This window comes from Mustela putorius, unplaced genomic scaffold (genome assembly GCF_011764305.1).
Source record: "Mustela putorius furo isolate JIRA1106 unplaced genomic scaffold, ASM1176430v1.1 tig00000738_pilon_pilon_pilon, whole genome shotgun sequence".
In the NCBI taxonomy this organism is placed as follows: domain Eukaryota; kingdom Metazoa; phylum Chordata; class Mammalia; order Carnivora; family Mustelidae; genus Mustela; species Mustela putorius.
In genome coordinates this window covers 3,584,652-3,601,822 of record NW_025421463.1, presented here as the reverse complement: position 1 = coordinate 3,601,822, position 17,171 = coordinate 3,584,652, and the positions used below count along the sequence as shown (strand labels likewise).

The 17,171-nt window shown below is 49.5% G+C and overlaps 2 protein-coding genes across 2 annotated transcripts; one reads left to right on the top strand and one right to left on the bottom strand.

Moving 5' to 3' along the window:
• Nucleotides 1-185: 185 nt before the first annotated feature.
• Nucleotides 186-4,150, top strand: SMDT1 (single-pass membrane protein with aspartate rich tail 1). Its single transcript, XM_004771212.3, has 3 exons — nt 186-485; nt 1,823-1,963; nt 3,915-4,150. The coding sequence occupies exons 1-2, from the start codon at nt 297-299 to the stop codon at nt 1,958-1,960; spliced, it is 327 nt and encodes a 108-aa protein (XP_004771269.1). The 5' UTR covers nt 186-296; the 3' UTR covers nt 1,961-1,963; nt 3,915-4,150.
• A 1,216-nt stretch (nt 4,151-5,366) lies between these two features.
• NDUFA6 (NADH:ubiquinone oxidoreductase subunit A6) lies at nt 5,367-12,521 on the bottom strand. Its single transcript, XM_004771209.3, has 3 exons — nt 12,336-12,521; nt 6,646-6,761; nt 5,367-5,572 (listed from the first exon to the last, which is right to left on the bottom strand). Exons 1-3 carry the CDS (start codon nt 12,472-12,474, stop codon nt 5,441-5,443), a joined length of 387 nt encoding a protein of 128 aa, XP_004771266.2. The 5' UTR covers nt 12,475-12,521; the 3' UTR covers nt 5,367-5,440.
• Between the last annotated feature and the right edge of the window lie 4,650 nt (nt 12,522-17,171).

Here is a 17,171-nt window from a genome sequence, read left to right as displayed (position 1 = left end):
GTCCCCTGCTCTGCCCAACCCCGGCGCGCCAGGCCGAGGGAACAATGGCGGAAGCGAACACGTTCCACCACGACCGCTCGCGGGACAAACCGGCCCGCCAGGCCCGGAACGAGGCGGCTACGGGGCATTGACCCCGCCTCGTGACGTCACCACGTCGGGCGCGTGACAAACGCCTCTCTCGCACCGCAACAGGAACTAGGCTGGGCCTCGCGCGGGTTGGGGCGGTGCTCTCCCGGAGCGCGTCACAGCGGCCGGGCGGTGGGGTCCGGGTGCCGGGCGAGGGGCGGAGCCGGGAGATGGCGTCCGGAGCGGCTCGCTGGCTGGCACTGGCATCCTTGCGATCCGGGGCTTTCCGGAGCGGGCCGAGCTTGAGGAAGGGTGGTGGTGATGTCTCCGCCGGAGGAGGTGGCGCAGGTCGGAGCCTGGTACCGTCGAGGTCAGTCATCGTTACTCGCAGCGGCGCCATTTTGCCCAAACCGGTGAAAGTGAGTGTCTGCCTGGAGGCGGGGCGAAGGGGCCGCGGCCAATCATTATGGGGAGTGTGCGCGGGTCGACGCTGACTGATAGGCGCAAAGGCCAATCATACGACCGCCTTAGACCGGAAGACGGATCAAGGACAGTTTAGCGATGATGCGCTGCTAATTTTGACAGGTGGGAGGAGATGGGTCAGATCCCGGTGTTGAGTTGGGCGCACCGAGACAGGGGATGGGGGGCGAGAGCTGAGAAGGACTGCACCCTGCACTAGCTCGTCGTGGTGAGCTAGCAGGAAGCGTGGTGCCCTAGTTCTCCAGGCCACAAGACTCGGCTGTGTGTGTCCGGTGTAGACAAGTCACGTAACCGCTCCGTTCTTGTCCACCTCGCAGTTGACGGGATGGAATAAAGAGTTGTGAAAGGGCTTTTAGATAAAGGGTACGTGGGACAGAACTTCTGTTTTTATAAGTTTTGACTTACTACTTAATTCACGTCATTTGCTGTTCTTGAGAGGTGGGCAGGGAGTTACTACGATCAGTTTCCACGGATGAAGTCGGGCCAAAGCAGTGAAGCCCTGAGGCTCCAAAGCTAGCAGCGAGTTGGGTCCTGGAGTCCAGGTTTCTGGCTGGTACAACCCCAGTCCCCAACCAGGTCCTGTTTTCCCCACCGCTGAATGCTGTCGTCTGACCCGAGTACTTTTTTTTTTTTCTTCTAAGTAAAATGGAAACAGACCCTTACATCAAACACGTTTGCTTTTTGACTCCAGGGCGGTGTGGGAGTTAGAAAACAAATTCTCCTACAGTTAGTATGGCCAGTGCTAGCTTGCACAGACAGGTTGAGTTCAGGACTGTTTTGTGGCAAGAAGCAGGGTCCATATTGGGGAAGAGCTGCTTTATAAAAAGGCACAGCTGCAAAAAAACCCTGAAACTCCATAGGAAAGTAGGAGAGGATATTTTGAAATTCCACTGAAACTCCCCTAGTCTGTCTACACAGCTAGTCTTTTATGGTAAAGACATGCTTATTTTTCAAAACATGGTTGTTTTTGGGATTTAATGTGAAATTAAACTGGGGAATCTGTTAAAGAACTGTACAAAGTATCCTTCCACGGTACATGCACGACTCATTTTTAGATGTCTAGAATGAATGCCTTGTACTTTTCTTTCTGGTAGCCACATTGATGGCCATAAAATAACCTTCTCTTTTTCTTTTTTCTTGTTCTGCATGTTTCCAAAATCAAGTAGCTGTGTATTATGGGTCTGGGGTTCACAGGAGTGTCCCTTAGGGGCCGGGCCTTCTGTGGTCCCACAGAGTGGGCTCTGGAGCTCACAGCCACTGCTCTGACCCTCTGCAGATGTCCTTCGGCCTTCTCCGTGTGTTCTCCATCGTGATCCCCTTTCTCTATGTGGGGACGCTCATTAGCAAGAACTTTGCTGCCCTACTTGAGGAGCACGACATTTTTGTTCCGGAGGATGATGACGACGACGACTAACAGGTAAGACTTCCTTTTCTCCTACGTGGAACAGGAAGGGGGTGGGGCATCGGAACTCTGATGCAGTTTGCGCTGGTAGCAGTTTCTGGTCCCTTGAAGCAGAAGTGCAGACCTTTAATAAATTGACTTTGCTGTTTTTATTTTGCCTTTGCTCTATGTTGATGAGGCGACCTTACTGATTTAAAAATTCACTGGAATGGGATAGGGCACCTGGATGGCTCAGTCGGTTTAAGCATCTGCCTGAGGCTCTGGTCATGATCTCAGGGTCCCAGGTTTGAGCCCTATGTTGGGCTCCTCGCTCAGGAGGAGCTTGTGCACTCTCTCTCTCAAATAAGTAAAATCTTTAAAAAAGAAAATTAACTAGGATCTCCTCCAACTGGGTTGATCCCAGCCAGTCTTTGCCTTTTATATAGCTTTGTTCTCTCAACCCACAAGTTTCTTAACAATTTAATGCCTTACACACACACCCCAAACAGCTTCATTCTCCGCATTGAAATTTAGAAACTGCAGGTCTTGACCGTGGTCAGCAGGGTTACCACACACTCTGCCTGTTCCATTCAGCTTTCTGGTGTTGGCTCCCGTGCTTGAATATGTGCTGCTTGGCTGCCTTTCCGTTGTAGCTAAGGACAGTTCTGGCTCCGCAGTCTGACAGTCAAGCGTGCCATGACCTGGTCACAGCAGTTATTCAAGCCTCGTCTCCCATATTCCCAACCACTCACCTCTCCCCAGTATTCACTGTTTCTTGAATCACCCACATGCTTTCCTGCTCCCAAGCAGAGGCTCACTCTTCCTTCCAGTTGGAAGGCTATTTCGCACTACTCTTTAAGATTTTTTTTTTTTTGTTAATTTGAGAGAGACAGACAGACAGCACAAGCAGAAGGAGAGCAAACTCCCTGCTGAGCAGGGAGCCCGATGCAGGGCTGGGTCCCAGTACCTGAAGATCATGACCCGAGCCAAAGACAGATGCCTAATCACTGAGCCACGCAAGTGCCCCTATTTCTCACTATTCTTACTTCCAATTCTTCATTGTCGTGGATGAAGTCTTCCCTCATTCCTCCATTTGAAAGTGACTGCTGTGAGGCGCCGGGGTGGCTCAGTGGGTTAAAGCCTCTGCCTTCCGCTCAGGTCATGATCCCAGGGTCCTGGGATCAAGCTCGGCATTAGGCTCTCCGCTCAGCAGGGAGCCTGCTTCCTCCTCTCTCTGCCTGCCTCTCTGCCTACGTGTGATCTCTATCTGCCAAATAAATAAATAATATCTTAAAAAAAAAAAAAGGTCTTTTTCTTTTTTTTAAGTTTTTTTTTTTAAAGATTTTTAATTTATTTTATTTGACAGATAGAGATCACACGTAGGCAGAGAGGCAGGCAGAGAGAGAGAGAGGAGGAAGTAGGCTCCCTGCTGAGTGGAGAGCCTAATGCCGAGCTTGATCCCAGGACCCTGGGATCATGACCTGAGCGGAAGGCAGAGGCTTTAACCCACTGAGCCACCCAGGCACCCCCCAAAAAAAAGGTCTTTAAAAAAAAAAAAAAAAAAAAAAGGGAGGGACTGCTGTGCCCTCTGACTGACCAGTATGTCTTGTGACAGTATTACATGCTTAACCACACAGGCACACCCCCAAATTCTACTAGACTAAAAGTTTCTTGCTGGCAAGGAACACTTTTTTTTTTTTTTTTTTTAAAGTGAGCTCTACACCCAGTGTAGGGCCTGAACTCACAATCCCAAGATCAAGAGTCACATGCTCCACCAACTGAGCCAGCCAAATGCCCTCAGAAGTTTGTTTTTTATACCTATGGGTCCCCAGTTCCTGCTCTCTGATGAATGTTCATTAAATGTGTGAGTGAATAAACCAACTGTCTTGCTCCTGCCTTGTTTAGTAGAACCTCTCTGGAATGCTTTTTGGTGTGTGGCCAGAAGGCTGCTTTGTGCCCAGTTCACTGCTGTTTTGCTTTCTTACAGGACATGGAGGAAGTACAGAAAGGAGACAGCCCTGACTTAATCATGATATGGTGATGCTCACAGCCTCTCCTCCTGCCCTGCCCAAAGGGCACAGGGAAAGCCCTCAGCCTCCCAACTCCAGTGAAGCCTCCTGCATCGTCTGTGACCGCAGCCCAGATCCCCAGGCCCTGGGACATTCCCACAAATGTGCTGTCCACTGAGCACCATCACCTTATGAATAAACATGCTAAACATCAGCTCGGTATGACTGAGTGGCGGCTGAATTGTCCCCGCATGAGTGACCCCTGCTGTAGTTTCCTGTCCCCGCAGTCCGTTCTCTGGCAGCTGGACGTTAACAGGCCTTTGATTTACAGCCCAAGATTTCCAGGCCCCTCACCCTGCCCCTGGATCCACAAAGGTCATTACAGGCAACTGGGACCTATTTTTCATTATGTACAAAAGCCCAACAGAAACTTTACCCTCAGTAAAGATGCACAGGATAACTAAAGCCTCGAGCTTTTTCGCACTGAGGAACACTGGCGAGTTGTCACAGGCCAGGCATAAGCTGTGACCGTTTACAACTCTTTGAGAAACATCGTTATTAAAATGAATCTTTCAACACTTGGGTTCCTTAGATGAAAAGACAGTAAAAGGGCTGGTGGTGCAGAAGAATCTGGGAACACCGGATGACTGCCTGCCAAACCCCTCCCTCCAGCACTTAGACGGCCAGGGGAAGCAGCACGGAGAGCAGAGAGTTCTTTGACGCGTGGGGCCATTTATTCTGTCACTGGAGCTATAACCCAGCTTGAAGAGCAGTAGAAATATTTCTGCTCCGTGTGCACTAAACAGTGTTCCTAGCCGAGTGCCCAATGGGGTAGGAAGTTCATTTTACTTTCAGGACTGCTGCTTGTTGCACAGAGACAGGCGAGGCCTCGTCAGAACCCAGGGGAGAACAGCCCGGCTTGGCAGCCTGACTTCTGTGCCTCCTAGTTTTGCTCTGATCTCTCTCCTGACAGCAAAAGCTGGCTCATTCTGGATAACCTGTGCCGTGAAACCAAGCAATCCTAAGGACTGTAGAAACATGGCTAACTGGGGCCACCTGGGTGGCTCATTGGTTAAGCATCCGACTCTTGATTTCCACCCAGGCTGTGATCTCAGTCGTGAGACTGAGCCCCGAGTGGGACCCTGTGCTGGGCATCCCTCTCCCTCTGAGCCCCACCCCCACCCCCTTAACAAAGTCATCCAGCCTGATAGCCAGGAGGCTAGTTTCTGAGCAGATGGCCTCATCCTTCCTGTTTACTGACACACGAGGCTCTGAGAAAAGAGAATCCAATTTGGAGGAAACACCACACTTCAGGAAAGGGAAAGAACAGGTGGTGTGTACACTGAGACCCCACTTGTTCAGGCAAAAAGGGAGACAGACTGCAGGAGAGGGACTCCCCACCGGCTCACCAGTGGAGTTCTATTAGGAAGTGACCATCACATACTGAGTTTATTTGCACTCTAAAATATTTAAATATCAACATGCACCTTTCCCCTGAGTGACTTCACGGGTCGTGGCCAACATAGAACTTGGAGAGGAAATCCTTTGGCCTCGGCGCTTCTGTTTCGTGGAAGAACCGCATGACGTGTGTCCGCTGCTTCCACACGTTGATCGTTTCCTCCAGTTCCATCTTGCCCTGCACACGCGGGGGAGAGGAGTTCAGTCAGAGCGGCTGAGGGGAAGGAATGCGACGCTGCAGGCTGCGACTCTGTTCTCTGGCACAGACGTACTGCGTCACCTTGGGCAAGGAGCAGCCTCTGTCAGGACCAGTTTCCACATCTAGACAATGAGGTGGTTGGGCTCACAGACCTCTGCGGCCTTTCAAATACTCTATAGCGAACTGACTCCAGGAGGGGAGACTTCCAGGTCAACAGGCCCCTGCCCTGACTGCCTGACTGGCTGAATTTGGTTTTCTGCTAAACACTCATCCTGTGGTACGTACTGGTCCTTGCTAAAGTTCGCACTGATGACCAGAAAGAACACAATCAGGCCTGGGATTTGACCCCATTCACACAGGACTCCCCTAACCAGCCTGCCTCTTCCAGCAGCAGCCTGGTGGTGAATAACTTCAGAACTGGGGTTCGGGAAGAGTTTCAAACCTTCCTCTTTATGTCTTTTTCCAAAATACAAGCCCCAGAGCATCTGGGTGGCTTAGTCGGTTAAGCGGCTGCCTTCAGCTCAGGTCATGATCTCAGGGTCCTGGGATCAGGCCCTGTTTTGGGCTCCACACTCGGGAGTCTGCTTCTCCCTCTTCCTTGGCCCCTCTCCCTGACTCGTGCTCTGTTTCTCAAATAATAAGATTTTTTTTTTTAAAGAATTTATTTATTTATTTGACACAGAGAGATCAGAAGTAGGCAGAGAGGCAGGTAGAGAGAGAGGGGGAAGCAGGCTCCTTGCCGAGCAGAGAGCCCGATGCGGGACTGGATCCCAGGACTCTGAGATCATGACCCACTGAGCCACCCAGGTGCCCCCCACAAATAATAAAATCTTTAAAAAATAATGAATAAAAATAAAAATGCAAGCCCCGGTGGGTTCTTCTTGAACAATCTTCTATTTAATCAGGTGATAACCACCTCTAAGTTCACCTGTTTCTTTGAAACACTAAGCAAAAGCTACTGACCTAGCAGTTGCTTTTTAAACTTGGGAGACAAAACTGAGCAGCTCTGGACAAGCCAGCTGCTCTTAAGCTCATCAGGGAAGGTCACTTACCTTAATGACCAGAAGATCCACCACCCTGGGGTCTGTGACGTGGGCATTCTTCATGAACATTTCTCGGACTTTATCCCGTCCTTGCTTCACAGTGATGTCGAGCTGGAACGATTGCACTAGAGAGGAAACATGATTCAGGGAAGAAATTACACGGTGAAAACCTATTTTACAAAAACAGTCAGTGAACACATCCAGGCTGCCCATTCATTTCATCAGCAGACATCACTAGCCTGACCCTAAGCGAGGTGCCTGAGGCTGTACAGGAGTGACACGTGCTCGCAAGGAGCTTAGAGTTTACTTGCAGAGACCAGACCGCGCTGTCTGAGGCGGCGGTGGCGCACAGCAGAGCACAGTTCAAGATCCCAGCTCGGTCACAGCACCTGTGTGGTCCTGCAGACGTAAGCTTCTCCGTGCCTGAGCGTATTGGTTTCTGAGGGAGAGGAGGAGGGTCAGAGCACAGAGAACTCCAGAGCTGTTGGCAGGATTCCATGAGATAAGATGCTTAGAACAGTGCCCCGCATGGAATAAGCTCTCAAGAAGGTGAGCTTTATTCTCAGAGAGAACAATCGGCAAAAGATGACGGGGCTGAAATTAACCAGCAGTGATGGGGTGTGGCTTTGAGCGGCACACGGCTCAGGGCGCGGGGAGCCTGCTGCGTGTGCAGGGGCGGCTTCAGTCTGGCCAGCAATTACTACCACCTCAGGTTACTCGGGGGAAGGAGGGAACGGTCTTCGAAGTTAACTCCTACTCGTCTCTCAAATTCTGATCCAAGGGACAGCCATCCGTGAATGCAAACATGAAATCACGATACTCCGCAACCCCTGGCTAAGTCGATGCCTCAAAGAGTGGCACAGCCTTAGGGACCCGAGACTTCAGCTGAGGCACATTATGTCCTTTGAAAACTAGGTTTCGGTCATTTGTATTCTCACCCTCTGACAGTCAGCCTTCAGTGGCTTCGCCGACGCCGAGGGCACGAACAGGGCCTTGTGTGGTGGGCAGGATTTGGGAGAGGGGGCACATTAAGCATAAATAAGGCTCAGAGGCTAGAATGAGCATGTGGTTGTGTGTTTATTTGGTGAGGACGCCTGGTGTTGTGGCCATTCCTGTGACATGTCCACTCTCGTCTACAGAATCAGAACCAGCTCTGAAATACCACGAGAGCTATGGAGTGACTGAGTGAATCGACAATCAAGTTTCAGTCTTTAACTATATTCAATTTAGAGCCAGCGACAGGAAAATAAAGCTTCTGCTGAGGTATTTATACCTTGCCTTGCTGATCCCAGCAGGGAATAAGCACCTGCAGAAACTGAACAGGAGAAACCGCAGCCAGCCTTACAGGGAAGTGTTAACAGAGGACAGGAAATCACTCACACTGGAAAGAACTCGGGATCCAGTGGCGTGCTGGAGCAGGCTCTCGGGGAGTCTCTCTTCCCAATCTGCCTTCACTGACTTCACTTTGGTAGCTTAAAAATCAACCATGGCGGGAGTACCAGCTCCCAGAAAATTGGTAAATGCTATAAATCTGCGTTCCCACCAGTGTGTATCATAGTAGGAATTTTATTTTTTATTTTAGAAAGAGAGTAGAGGGAGGGGCAGAAGAAGAGGGGGAAGCGGACTCCCTGCTGAGCAGGAAGCCCGATACAGCTTGACTCCAGGAGGCCTGATCCCAAAACCTGGAGACCATACCTAAGCGACCGGAGCCGAAGCCAGGTGCCAGGTGCCTCTCATAGGAGAATTTTAGAGAAGAGCAAAGAGAGGGACAGTAAGACAAAGAGATACAAAGACAAATGCAAACTAACAGGGCTCCCGGGATTCAGAATCCTCCCATTTGGGGGGAGTGAGGCCTATGGCACTGTGGGTACTTGCCTGAAGTCATACGATTGGTCCCCGGCAAATGTGGGCCTGGAATCCAGGTTGTTTATTTTTATTTTACAATCTAGTGTTTTTTTTAAAGGAAATGAATATGAGGACTCTTCCCCTGCTATCAGTGTTCACCCTTCCTGCATTTTTATATTAGATCTCTGCCCAACCTTGGGAGCTTAAAAAAACAAGGTCCCTCTATCCCGGGGGAGCTGGTGCCCATCTGCTCCCGCTCCTCATCATCTCCTGAACTGCACACCAGGACGTTGGGTGTGTAAGTCTTCTTCCTTAGGAAGATGTTCACAAGCACAAATGCAGTTTGGCTTACAGTGTCAGCTCACAGGTCCCTGGATGCCCATCCTTCGCGGCCTAACAACCCTTGTCTCTGGAGAGACAAAGTCCACAGCTTTGTCCTGATCGCCCTCCTCCCACCCCAACCCTTTGACCACGCCCCTCCACCAGCGAGAAAGGCTGTGGGAAGGCAAACAGCAACAGCCGAAGCGATGACCTGCCCATTCTTTGGTTTAACTCGGTGCTTGCTGCTTAAACCAGCAACGATCCTGCCCACCAGCACAAATGGCCAGGTCTGGAGGCATTCTGGGCTGTCTCACTAGGGAAAGAGTGCTACTGGCATCGAGTGGGTAGAGGCCAGGGATGTCGTTAAAAATCCTATGCCCCACGATTATCCAGCACAAGTGTGCTGAGAGGCCCTGGATAAATTAATTCCAACTGCTCTCCCTCAACTCAGCTTCTTGGCTTCTTCTTTGAATTCTGAATACTGAAATTGCGGTTTTGAAAAAATCTGAGAGGACTAAGGAAGGTATCAAATCAAAATCAAAAGGAAGGTTTCAAAGTGCCCCTCTTGGATGAAGATGCCTTTTCCACAGCCTCTGCGTGTTTTTCCAAAATTACTGTCAAGGTTTTCCTGAGTCAGGAAGGCTCTGACATATCAAGAGTGAGGACACGGATATCCTCAGCTGTCTGCTCCGCTCACTCAGGAAGCGTTCATACCAGGTACTGCGAGATCCTGAGATGGGAAGGCGGACGGTGTGCTGGAGAGCACGGGGTCAGGGGTCAAACCAGCTGGGTAGGGTCTCCCCACCATTATGAACTATGACCTTGACTTGGGTACAACCCCTTCAGCCTGCTTCCTCAGCTAAAAAATAGGAAAGAAAAGAACCTCAGACCTAATTTCTTTATGGTAACATGGCAAAAATCGGTCACAATATCTTGTAAACAGCGAAGCTACTATAAATGTTAGTTGTTAAACATTTCAGCACTTGCTTCTATTTTACATCTTAAAATACATCTATTCTAAGTCTTAATGGCCTGGATATATGCCTGTCTTCCTGACTAGACCGGAAGAGGAGGGCTGTTTTATTCACTTTTGTATCTCTGGGCATCCAGTAGCACCCCTATCGTACAAGAGATCCCAGTGAAATGGAAATAAAATAGTTTCTACAGAAAACCTCCTGTTTTGTAACCAGCGAGCCTCAGTTAATACGTCTGCAGTAGAGGGGTCTGAAGGAAGGTGGTTCTGCCTCTGTGCTCCCATGCAAGGGCACTGCCAGCCAAGCAAAGGGCCGCTCACGCGTGCGGCGTAACTGGGTCCTGAGAGATTCAGGAGCAAAGAGCCAGTGTAAAAGCTGGATAGCCAGGGTCTGCGGTCTGGCTCGTCTCCTCACTAATCGTGTGATGAGAAGACACACTTAGGTGCCTCCATTTTCTTATCTGTAAGACAAGGAACAATTAGAACCCACCCTCAAATAGGGCAGTGTGAAGCATTTAGCACAGTGCTAGGCCATATGTATGCAAGTCAGTAAATGTTAGTTATTAGAAATACTATTACTTATTCCAATTCTTGGTTTGGTTCCTCAGCTGGAGTCCCAACCATGGATAGCCTAACACCAGTGTAGACACAGGCCTGAGCAACTGGCCACCTACGGACCACCAGCTACAGACCACCAATCCTCCCCATAAGCGGGGCACCACCCCTGGGTCCCTCCCCACTTGCCCCCCGCCCCTTTTCAGGACCCTTCGGACTCTGGAATAATCTTCTCAAACAGTATTTGAGGGGAATTCCTGAGAGAGGATAGTTTAAAAACTTCCGGACGCTGACTGTGGACAACTGGGTCTGTCCTCAACTCAGCCATCGATTGTTTTTCTTTTTTTTAAAGCCATCACAAACGATTCTTCCTGCATCTGGGTCTTGTTCCCACCTCTTACTTCTCTCTGCAACAAGAAAGGGTTCTAGGCACTCACAGGATTCTGCTAGGCAAACACAGTGTTTTCAAACATCTGCAATTGAATACACCCTCCTCCCCCGGCCCAAACACACACGTGCAGACACTGGCTGCTCTCACTTCCCTGTACCTATTATTCACCTGCCCCCTGAAAGCATCTACATCTGCGGTCTCCGAACCAGCAGTTCACTTAAGTTTCTCCCTCCCTTGTGTCCTGGGGTGTAAGTTCTGGTCATCAGCAACCTCTCAGAAAGTCAGGTTCAGGACAGGGACACTGTGGAGCAGACAGTTCTCACACACCAAAAAACTGGATTTTGCACAAATGCTCCTGCTGTAAGTAACAGTAATAATAATAATCGTAATAATAACAACAACAGTAGTGGCCAACATTCAGTGAGTACCTAAGTGCCAGGGCTTCCTCTCAGCACTTTAAATATATTAGCTTTTTAATAAGGGCTACTCTCTGAAGAAGGAATCACCACGATGCTCCTTTTACAGATGAGGAAACTGAGGCACAGCAAGATGAAATCATTTGCTCGAGGTCACACAGCTAGTAAGAGGCAAGGTCTGGGGACAAGTCTGTGTAACTACCACACTCTATTGCTTCTCACACACACGTAGGGAAGGGACAGCCCAGAGGGGAGCTCACTTACGAACACCTTCCCTCTTAGACCAGCAGTGACGGTCCACACTAAAACACACTCCATCAATCTACAAAACAACAACAAAATATCGACAGCCCCTGACGTTCCTACCGTCCTTGACAGTTTACTTCCCCGATCTTTTCTCATCAGGGACATTGGGCAGTGCCGAGGGGGAACGCCGAGATAAGAAAACAGAATCTCTGCGTCCGGGGACCTCGTATTTCAATCCTTCCAGTGACTGGTTCTGCGGCATCTAAGTGAAGGCAGGGGACAGCGAGGCAGTAGGGGGCAGGTCATGCGAGGGGAGGGAACAGAGCTCCTAAGAAATGCTAGAGGCAGGCAGAGCTAGGGAGCAAGCCCGGGAAGCTGTGGGAGAAGGCCACCTCACGTGGACTGGAAAAGGCACCACTGACTTAACTGGATGACCTTGGGAAAGTCACTTCCCTTCTCTGGTGGTCTGTTTTTCCGTGGGGGGTGGGCGTGGGGGGTGTGCGCGACAGATGACCACTCAAGCCCTACACCCACTTTCGGCTCACAGAACCTAAGGGGCACCTGTAAATACCGTCAGCTACTCTACGGCTGGCTCTGGGCCTCGGGGGCATCACTTCGCCTCTAGGTGCCTCACGTGCCTCACCTACAAAACGAGCCTGTCACCCACAGTCCCTGCCACGGATTCGCTAAGAATTACGGGGACCAAAGGGCCAACGCGCCCAGAGCGCCTAGAAGCGCGGTCCGGACGCAGGGCACCACGGTTGCTTTGGAGTCCGGCGCCGCCGCCGGGTCGGGTCCACCAATGCTTGGGTGACCCTCCTCCCCTGAAGCACCCGGAGTCGCCTGTGCCCAGGTCGATGACCTCAGCTCGTCCCGGGAGAAATGGGAGGCCAGGACGGCTGCGACCTTGGGCGGCTGCATCCGGAGCCCCGCTTGCGCCGCGGCCTCTCACCAGTGTTCGGCACCTCTCGGTACCAGGCGCGGTACAACTCGCGCACCCTCCGCTTGGCTTCGTTCATGTCCCGACTGAAAATGGGCTTCACTGAAGTGGGCACCGCAGCAGCAGCCCGCCGGAGGCCGCTCGCCGCCATCTTGCTAAAGAAACCACCTTCTGTGGGGGCGGCCGAAGGACGAAAGTCTTTTGTCATTGGCTAAAACTGAAAGCCACGCCCCCAAGCGCCATGGGTAGGCGGGAGGATAGCTGTGGGACTCTCTGACTGGCTGGAAGGACGCTGGGGGATGCGCATGCCCAGACCCGGAAACCCCAGCTCAGCTGTTGGCGGTCCTAACGATGGCCCAACCTCGCCGCCAGGAGACGCTCGAGCGCCAGGCTGGCCGCGGAGCCGCAGCCTTGGCGTCGCCCGGTGTCCCGCCGGCCACTAGCTCGCCGCGCTCCTTTGGTTGTGCCTGTGGGCGCGCGGGTCTCGAAGAGCTTCGCAGGTCTCTTTCCCCGGGCCGGGGTCACGGGTCCCCAGGGGCAGCGGAAGCCCCCCACCCCCCCGGGCGCCTGGGCTTCCTTGGCGCCGGCCTGGCCCCTGTGCGGTTTCTCTGCAGCATCATTCTCCCCCCCACCCCCCACCCCAATAAACCAACTCTTCGGAAGTGCTGTGTAGCCGCCAAAGCTCTTTCCTGGCCGTTGCCCTCCTGGCGCTTCTCCACGTCCGGGGAAGGTAGGCTCTATCATCAGCCCGTTTCAGACAAGAACCCTTTCATCCTAACCTGTGCATCTCCGTGAGAAGCGGCCCAGAAACGTGGAGCCGGAGGCAGGCTTGCATCGACTGTCCTGAGTGTCCCCTCCGTTGTGACATTTTTCTACTGAGGTTGTCATCTGGCCATCCCGGGGGAGGGGTCCGGAGGTGCTAAGGGAGAAATAGCAGCTAACGCATGGCAGGCCGCACACTAGACCATTTTACCTGGTCTTCTTTAATCTCATGGATCAGAGAGCTTCTGTTAGCACCCCAGGAAACAGGTGGTGTGGGGTCAAGGTCACGTGCACCTTGTGAGGGTGCTGGGGGAGGGGCAGGAGCAGAGCTCAGCTCTGAGACCCCAGCCAGCAAGGAATAGGGCCCTGCAACTATCCCAGCCTTTCCCGTTTTAAATGGTAAAAGAAAATCCGATTTTTGTTCTTGCATTGCCTTTTAAAATGTATCTGCTTTTAAGTGAGTTCCGCATTCAAAGGAAGCTTGCACCATATACGAGTTCAAAGCATGATAATAAAATGGAAACCTTGAAGCCTCAACCACAACCTCAAACAGTGGTGATAGAGTTAAGGTTTATATAAGCAGACTGTGCTCTTGACAGCCACTGATTTGAGTTCTCCAGGCACATTAACTTGTTCATGCATCACAAAACACCTGTGGGATCAGCATCTTTAAACCCATTTTACAGATGAGAAAACAGACACACAGAGAGGAAGTTACCGAACAGGGCTGGCTTGAGACCCAGGTAGCTGTCCCTGGAATCTGTGCTCTACCTCTCACAGCACCTACATCATCACATCTACCTGTCTAATTCTAACCCCGTCCATGCTCCTGCCTCCTCCAGGAGTAACCGCTATCATGAATGTAGCGTTTAATATTCCTTTTCATTGAAAAAAAAAAAAAAAGGCCCTGAAAAAACTACAAACTGGGAGAAGATATTTGCAAATCATTCATTCCGTAATGTATTTGTATCTACAATATATATAAGACTCTTACAGCTCAGTAATAAAAAGGCAAATAGCCCAATTTAAAAATAAGCAAAGATGGGACCTCTGGCTGGTTGAGTCAGTAGAGCATTTGACTCTTGATCTCAGGGTCATGAGTTCAAGTCCCATGTTGGGCATAGAGCCTAGTTTAAAAAAAAAAAAAAAAGAGCCACAGTGACAAACCCAATGGCAGGAACTCTGTCATAGCTGGTGAAAATAAAGAAACAGACAGCCACTTTGGAAGTCAGTTTCACAGTTTCTTACAAAACTAAACATACTCTTACCATGCGATCCAGCAATCCTACTCCTCGGTCTTCCCCCGAATGAGCTGAAAACTTTTGTCCGTCCAAAAATCTGCACAGGGATATTTGTAACAGCTTCATTCATAGTTGCCAAAATTTGGAAGCATCCAAGATATCCTTAGGGAGGTGAATGGAGAGATGAACTTTTGTACATCCACACAATAGAATATTCTTCAGCATTAGGAAGAAATAAGTTATCGAGCCATGAAAAGACATGGAGAGGAGCACCTGGGTTGCGCAGTGGGCGGGGCAGTGCACTCTTGGTTTCGGCTCCAATTTTGGTCTCAGGGTCCTGGGATGGAGCCCCAAGCTGGGCTCCATGCTCAGTATGGAGTCTGTTCGAGACTCTCCCTCCCTAATAAATAATAAATAAATATTTTTTTAAAAGACATGGAGGAAATTACTAAGTGAAAAAAGCCCACCTGAAAAGGCTGCATGTGGTATAATTCCAGCTCTATGGTGTAACAGTAAAAGAAGAAATTGTGGAGGCAATAAAAAGATCATTGGTTGCTATGGGCTGGGGGAGGGAGCGAGGAATGGATAGGCGAGACTCTGTGTGATACTTTTTTTTTTTTTTTAAGATTTTATTTATTTATTTGACAGACAGAGATCACAAGTAGGCAGAGCGGCAGGCAGAGAGAGGGAGAAGCAGGCTCCCTGCCGAGCAGAGAGCCCGATGCGGGGCTCCATCCCAGGACCCCGAGGTCAGGCAGAGGCTCAACCCCCTGAGCCACCCGGGCACCCCTCTGTGTGATACTCTGTGGTGGATAGCTGTCATTATACGTTTGTCCAAACCCATAGAGGGAACCCTGCTGAAACCTGTGGGCTCTGGATGACAGTGGTGTGTCCACGGAGGTTCATCAATTGTGACAAATGCTCCACTGGTGGGATGGGGGGGATGTTGATTATAGAGAGGGCTAGAGTTGGGGGGTAAGCATATAGGGGAAATCTCTGTACATTCCACTCAATTATGCTATGAACCTAAAACTGCTCTAAAAACTAAAGTCTATTTTTTTTTAGTGGGCAAGGGATTTGAATAGCTATTTCTCCAAAAAAGGTACATAGTGACCAATAAACACATGAAAAGACATTCAACATGGTTAGTCATTAGGTAAATGATAAAATCAAAACCGTAACAAGACACCATTTCTTACCCATAGAATCCTAGAATAAAAAGATAATAGTCAGTGCTGGTGAGGATGTGAAGAAATTGGAACTCTCATACACGGCTGATGGGAATGTAAAACGATGCAACCACTTCAGAAAACAGCCTGGCAATTTCTTAGAAACTCCAGTCGTAGGGCAGCTGAGTGGCTCAGTGGGTTGAGCCTCTGCCTTCAGCTCAGGTCATGATCTTAGTCAGGGTCCTGGGATCGAGCCCCGAATCAGGCTCTCTGCTCATTAGGGAGCCTGCTTCTCCCTCTCTCTGCCTGCCTCTATGCCTACGTGTGATCTCTCTCTCGCTTTCTCTCTCTGTCAAATAAATACATAAAATCTTAAAAGAAAAACAAAAAACTCAAGTCTTAGGTATCTACCCAGAAGAAATGAAAACATTTGTCCATATGCAAATGTTCATACCAGCATTGTTCACAGTAACCAAAAAAGTAGAAACAACCCAAAAGTCCATCACCTGATGGAGTTAAAAAAAAAAAAAGTAGATAAAAATGTGGGATATGCATGCAATGGAATACTCTTCAGCTATGAAGAACCTTGAAAACATTATGCTAAATGAAAAAAACTAGAAACAAAACACATATTGTGTGACTTCATTTATATGAAGGGTTCAGAAAAGGCAAACAGGTGAGCGGCCTGGGTGGGAATGTGGAGTGACGATACCATGGGGTTTCTGGGTTTGTTTTATTTACTTAAAATAGCCAACACACAGTGCATCTTTAATCTCAGATGTAGTGTTCAAGAATTTATCATTTGTGTTTCTGTTTAGGCAGCGGGAGATGCTTTGAAGTCTGTGGTGTAGTGTACAACTTTGTAAACAGACCAAAGTCCATTGAGTTGCACAGTTAAAATGAATGAAGGATAAATTTTATGTAAGTTACCTCTCAGTCAAGCTGCTGGGAAAGAACAACCTCTGATGATTTTTCAAATGTGTGAGGTCCGGTGTATTTTAATAATGTCTTCCTGCTCTCATCGCCTTAAAAAAGAAAAAATAAAAAACCTATTTGTCTTTGTTAAAAACAATGATTTTGGAAAGTCGTGAAAGTATAGCATAGCACAGAAAATAAATATCCTCTATAGAATTAGAAGCAGTGTAGTATACAGTGAAAAGAAGTTATTGTCTGTTCCTGATACTAGTTATAAGCTGTATGTCAAGTTGCCTTTCCCCCATGGTCTTTGGTTTCCACATCTGTAAAATGGGGATAACAGTGGCTTCCACCCAGGGTTGTGAGGATTAAATGAGATAGCGTATGTAACGTGAAATGCCTAGAAGATATTTGGTGCACACGGATGTTTGCTAAGCGTCTGCTCATCAGACTGTGAGAATCCTGTTAACTTCCTTTAGCCTCAATCCCTATAACATGCTACACAGAGTAGATCCTGGTGAAAAAGAGTGAAGCAGCAGTCTCGTGGGGGAGGGGTGGGATGAGCAGCACATCCAGGGTGTTTTCTTGATCCTGTGTTAGCATCTAAGACCCCAATTTTTTACTTACATTGTACATTACACCGCAAATTAAGAAAATGTCGATATTCCGTAACAAAGAATGTTACTTTACTAGGGGAACAGTGTTAATATAGATGTCCGTTAAAGGTTAATAACCACTGCTCCCAGCCCCTCCTGCTGCTG

Coding starts and splice junctions, on each gene's coding strand:
- SMDT1 (XM_004771212.3), top strand. CDS start 297: ATGGCGTCCGGAGCGGCTCGCTGGCTGGCACTGGCATCCTTGCGATCC. Junction 486..1,822: donor TTTTGCCCAAACCGGTGAAA/GTGAGTGTCTGC, acceptor GACCCTCTGCAG/ATGTCCTTCGGCCTTCTCCG.
- NDUFA6 (XM_004771209.3), bottom strand. CDS start 12,474: ATGGCGGCGAGCGGCCTCCGGCGGGCTGCTGCTGCGGTGCCCACTTCA. Junction 6,762..12,335: donor CCGAGAGGTGCCGAACACTG/GTGAGAGGCCGC, acceptor TTTCCTCTCTAG/TGCAATCGTTCCAGCTCGAC. Junction 5,573..6,645: donor TGGATCTTCTGGTCATTAAG/GTAAGTGACCTT, acceptor CCGCGTGTGCAG/GGCAAGATGGAACTGGAGGA.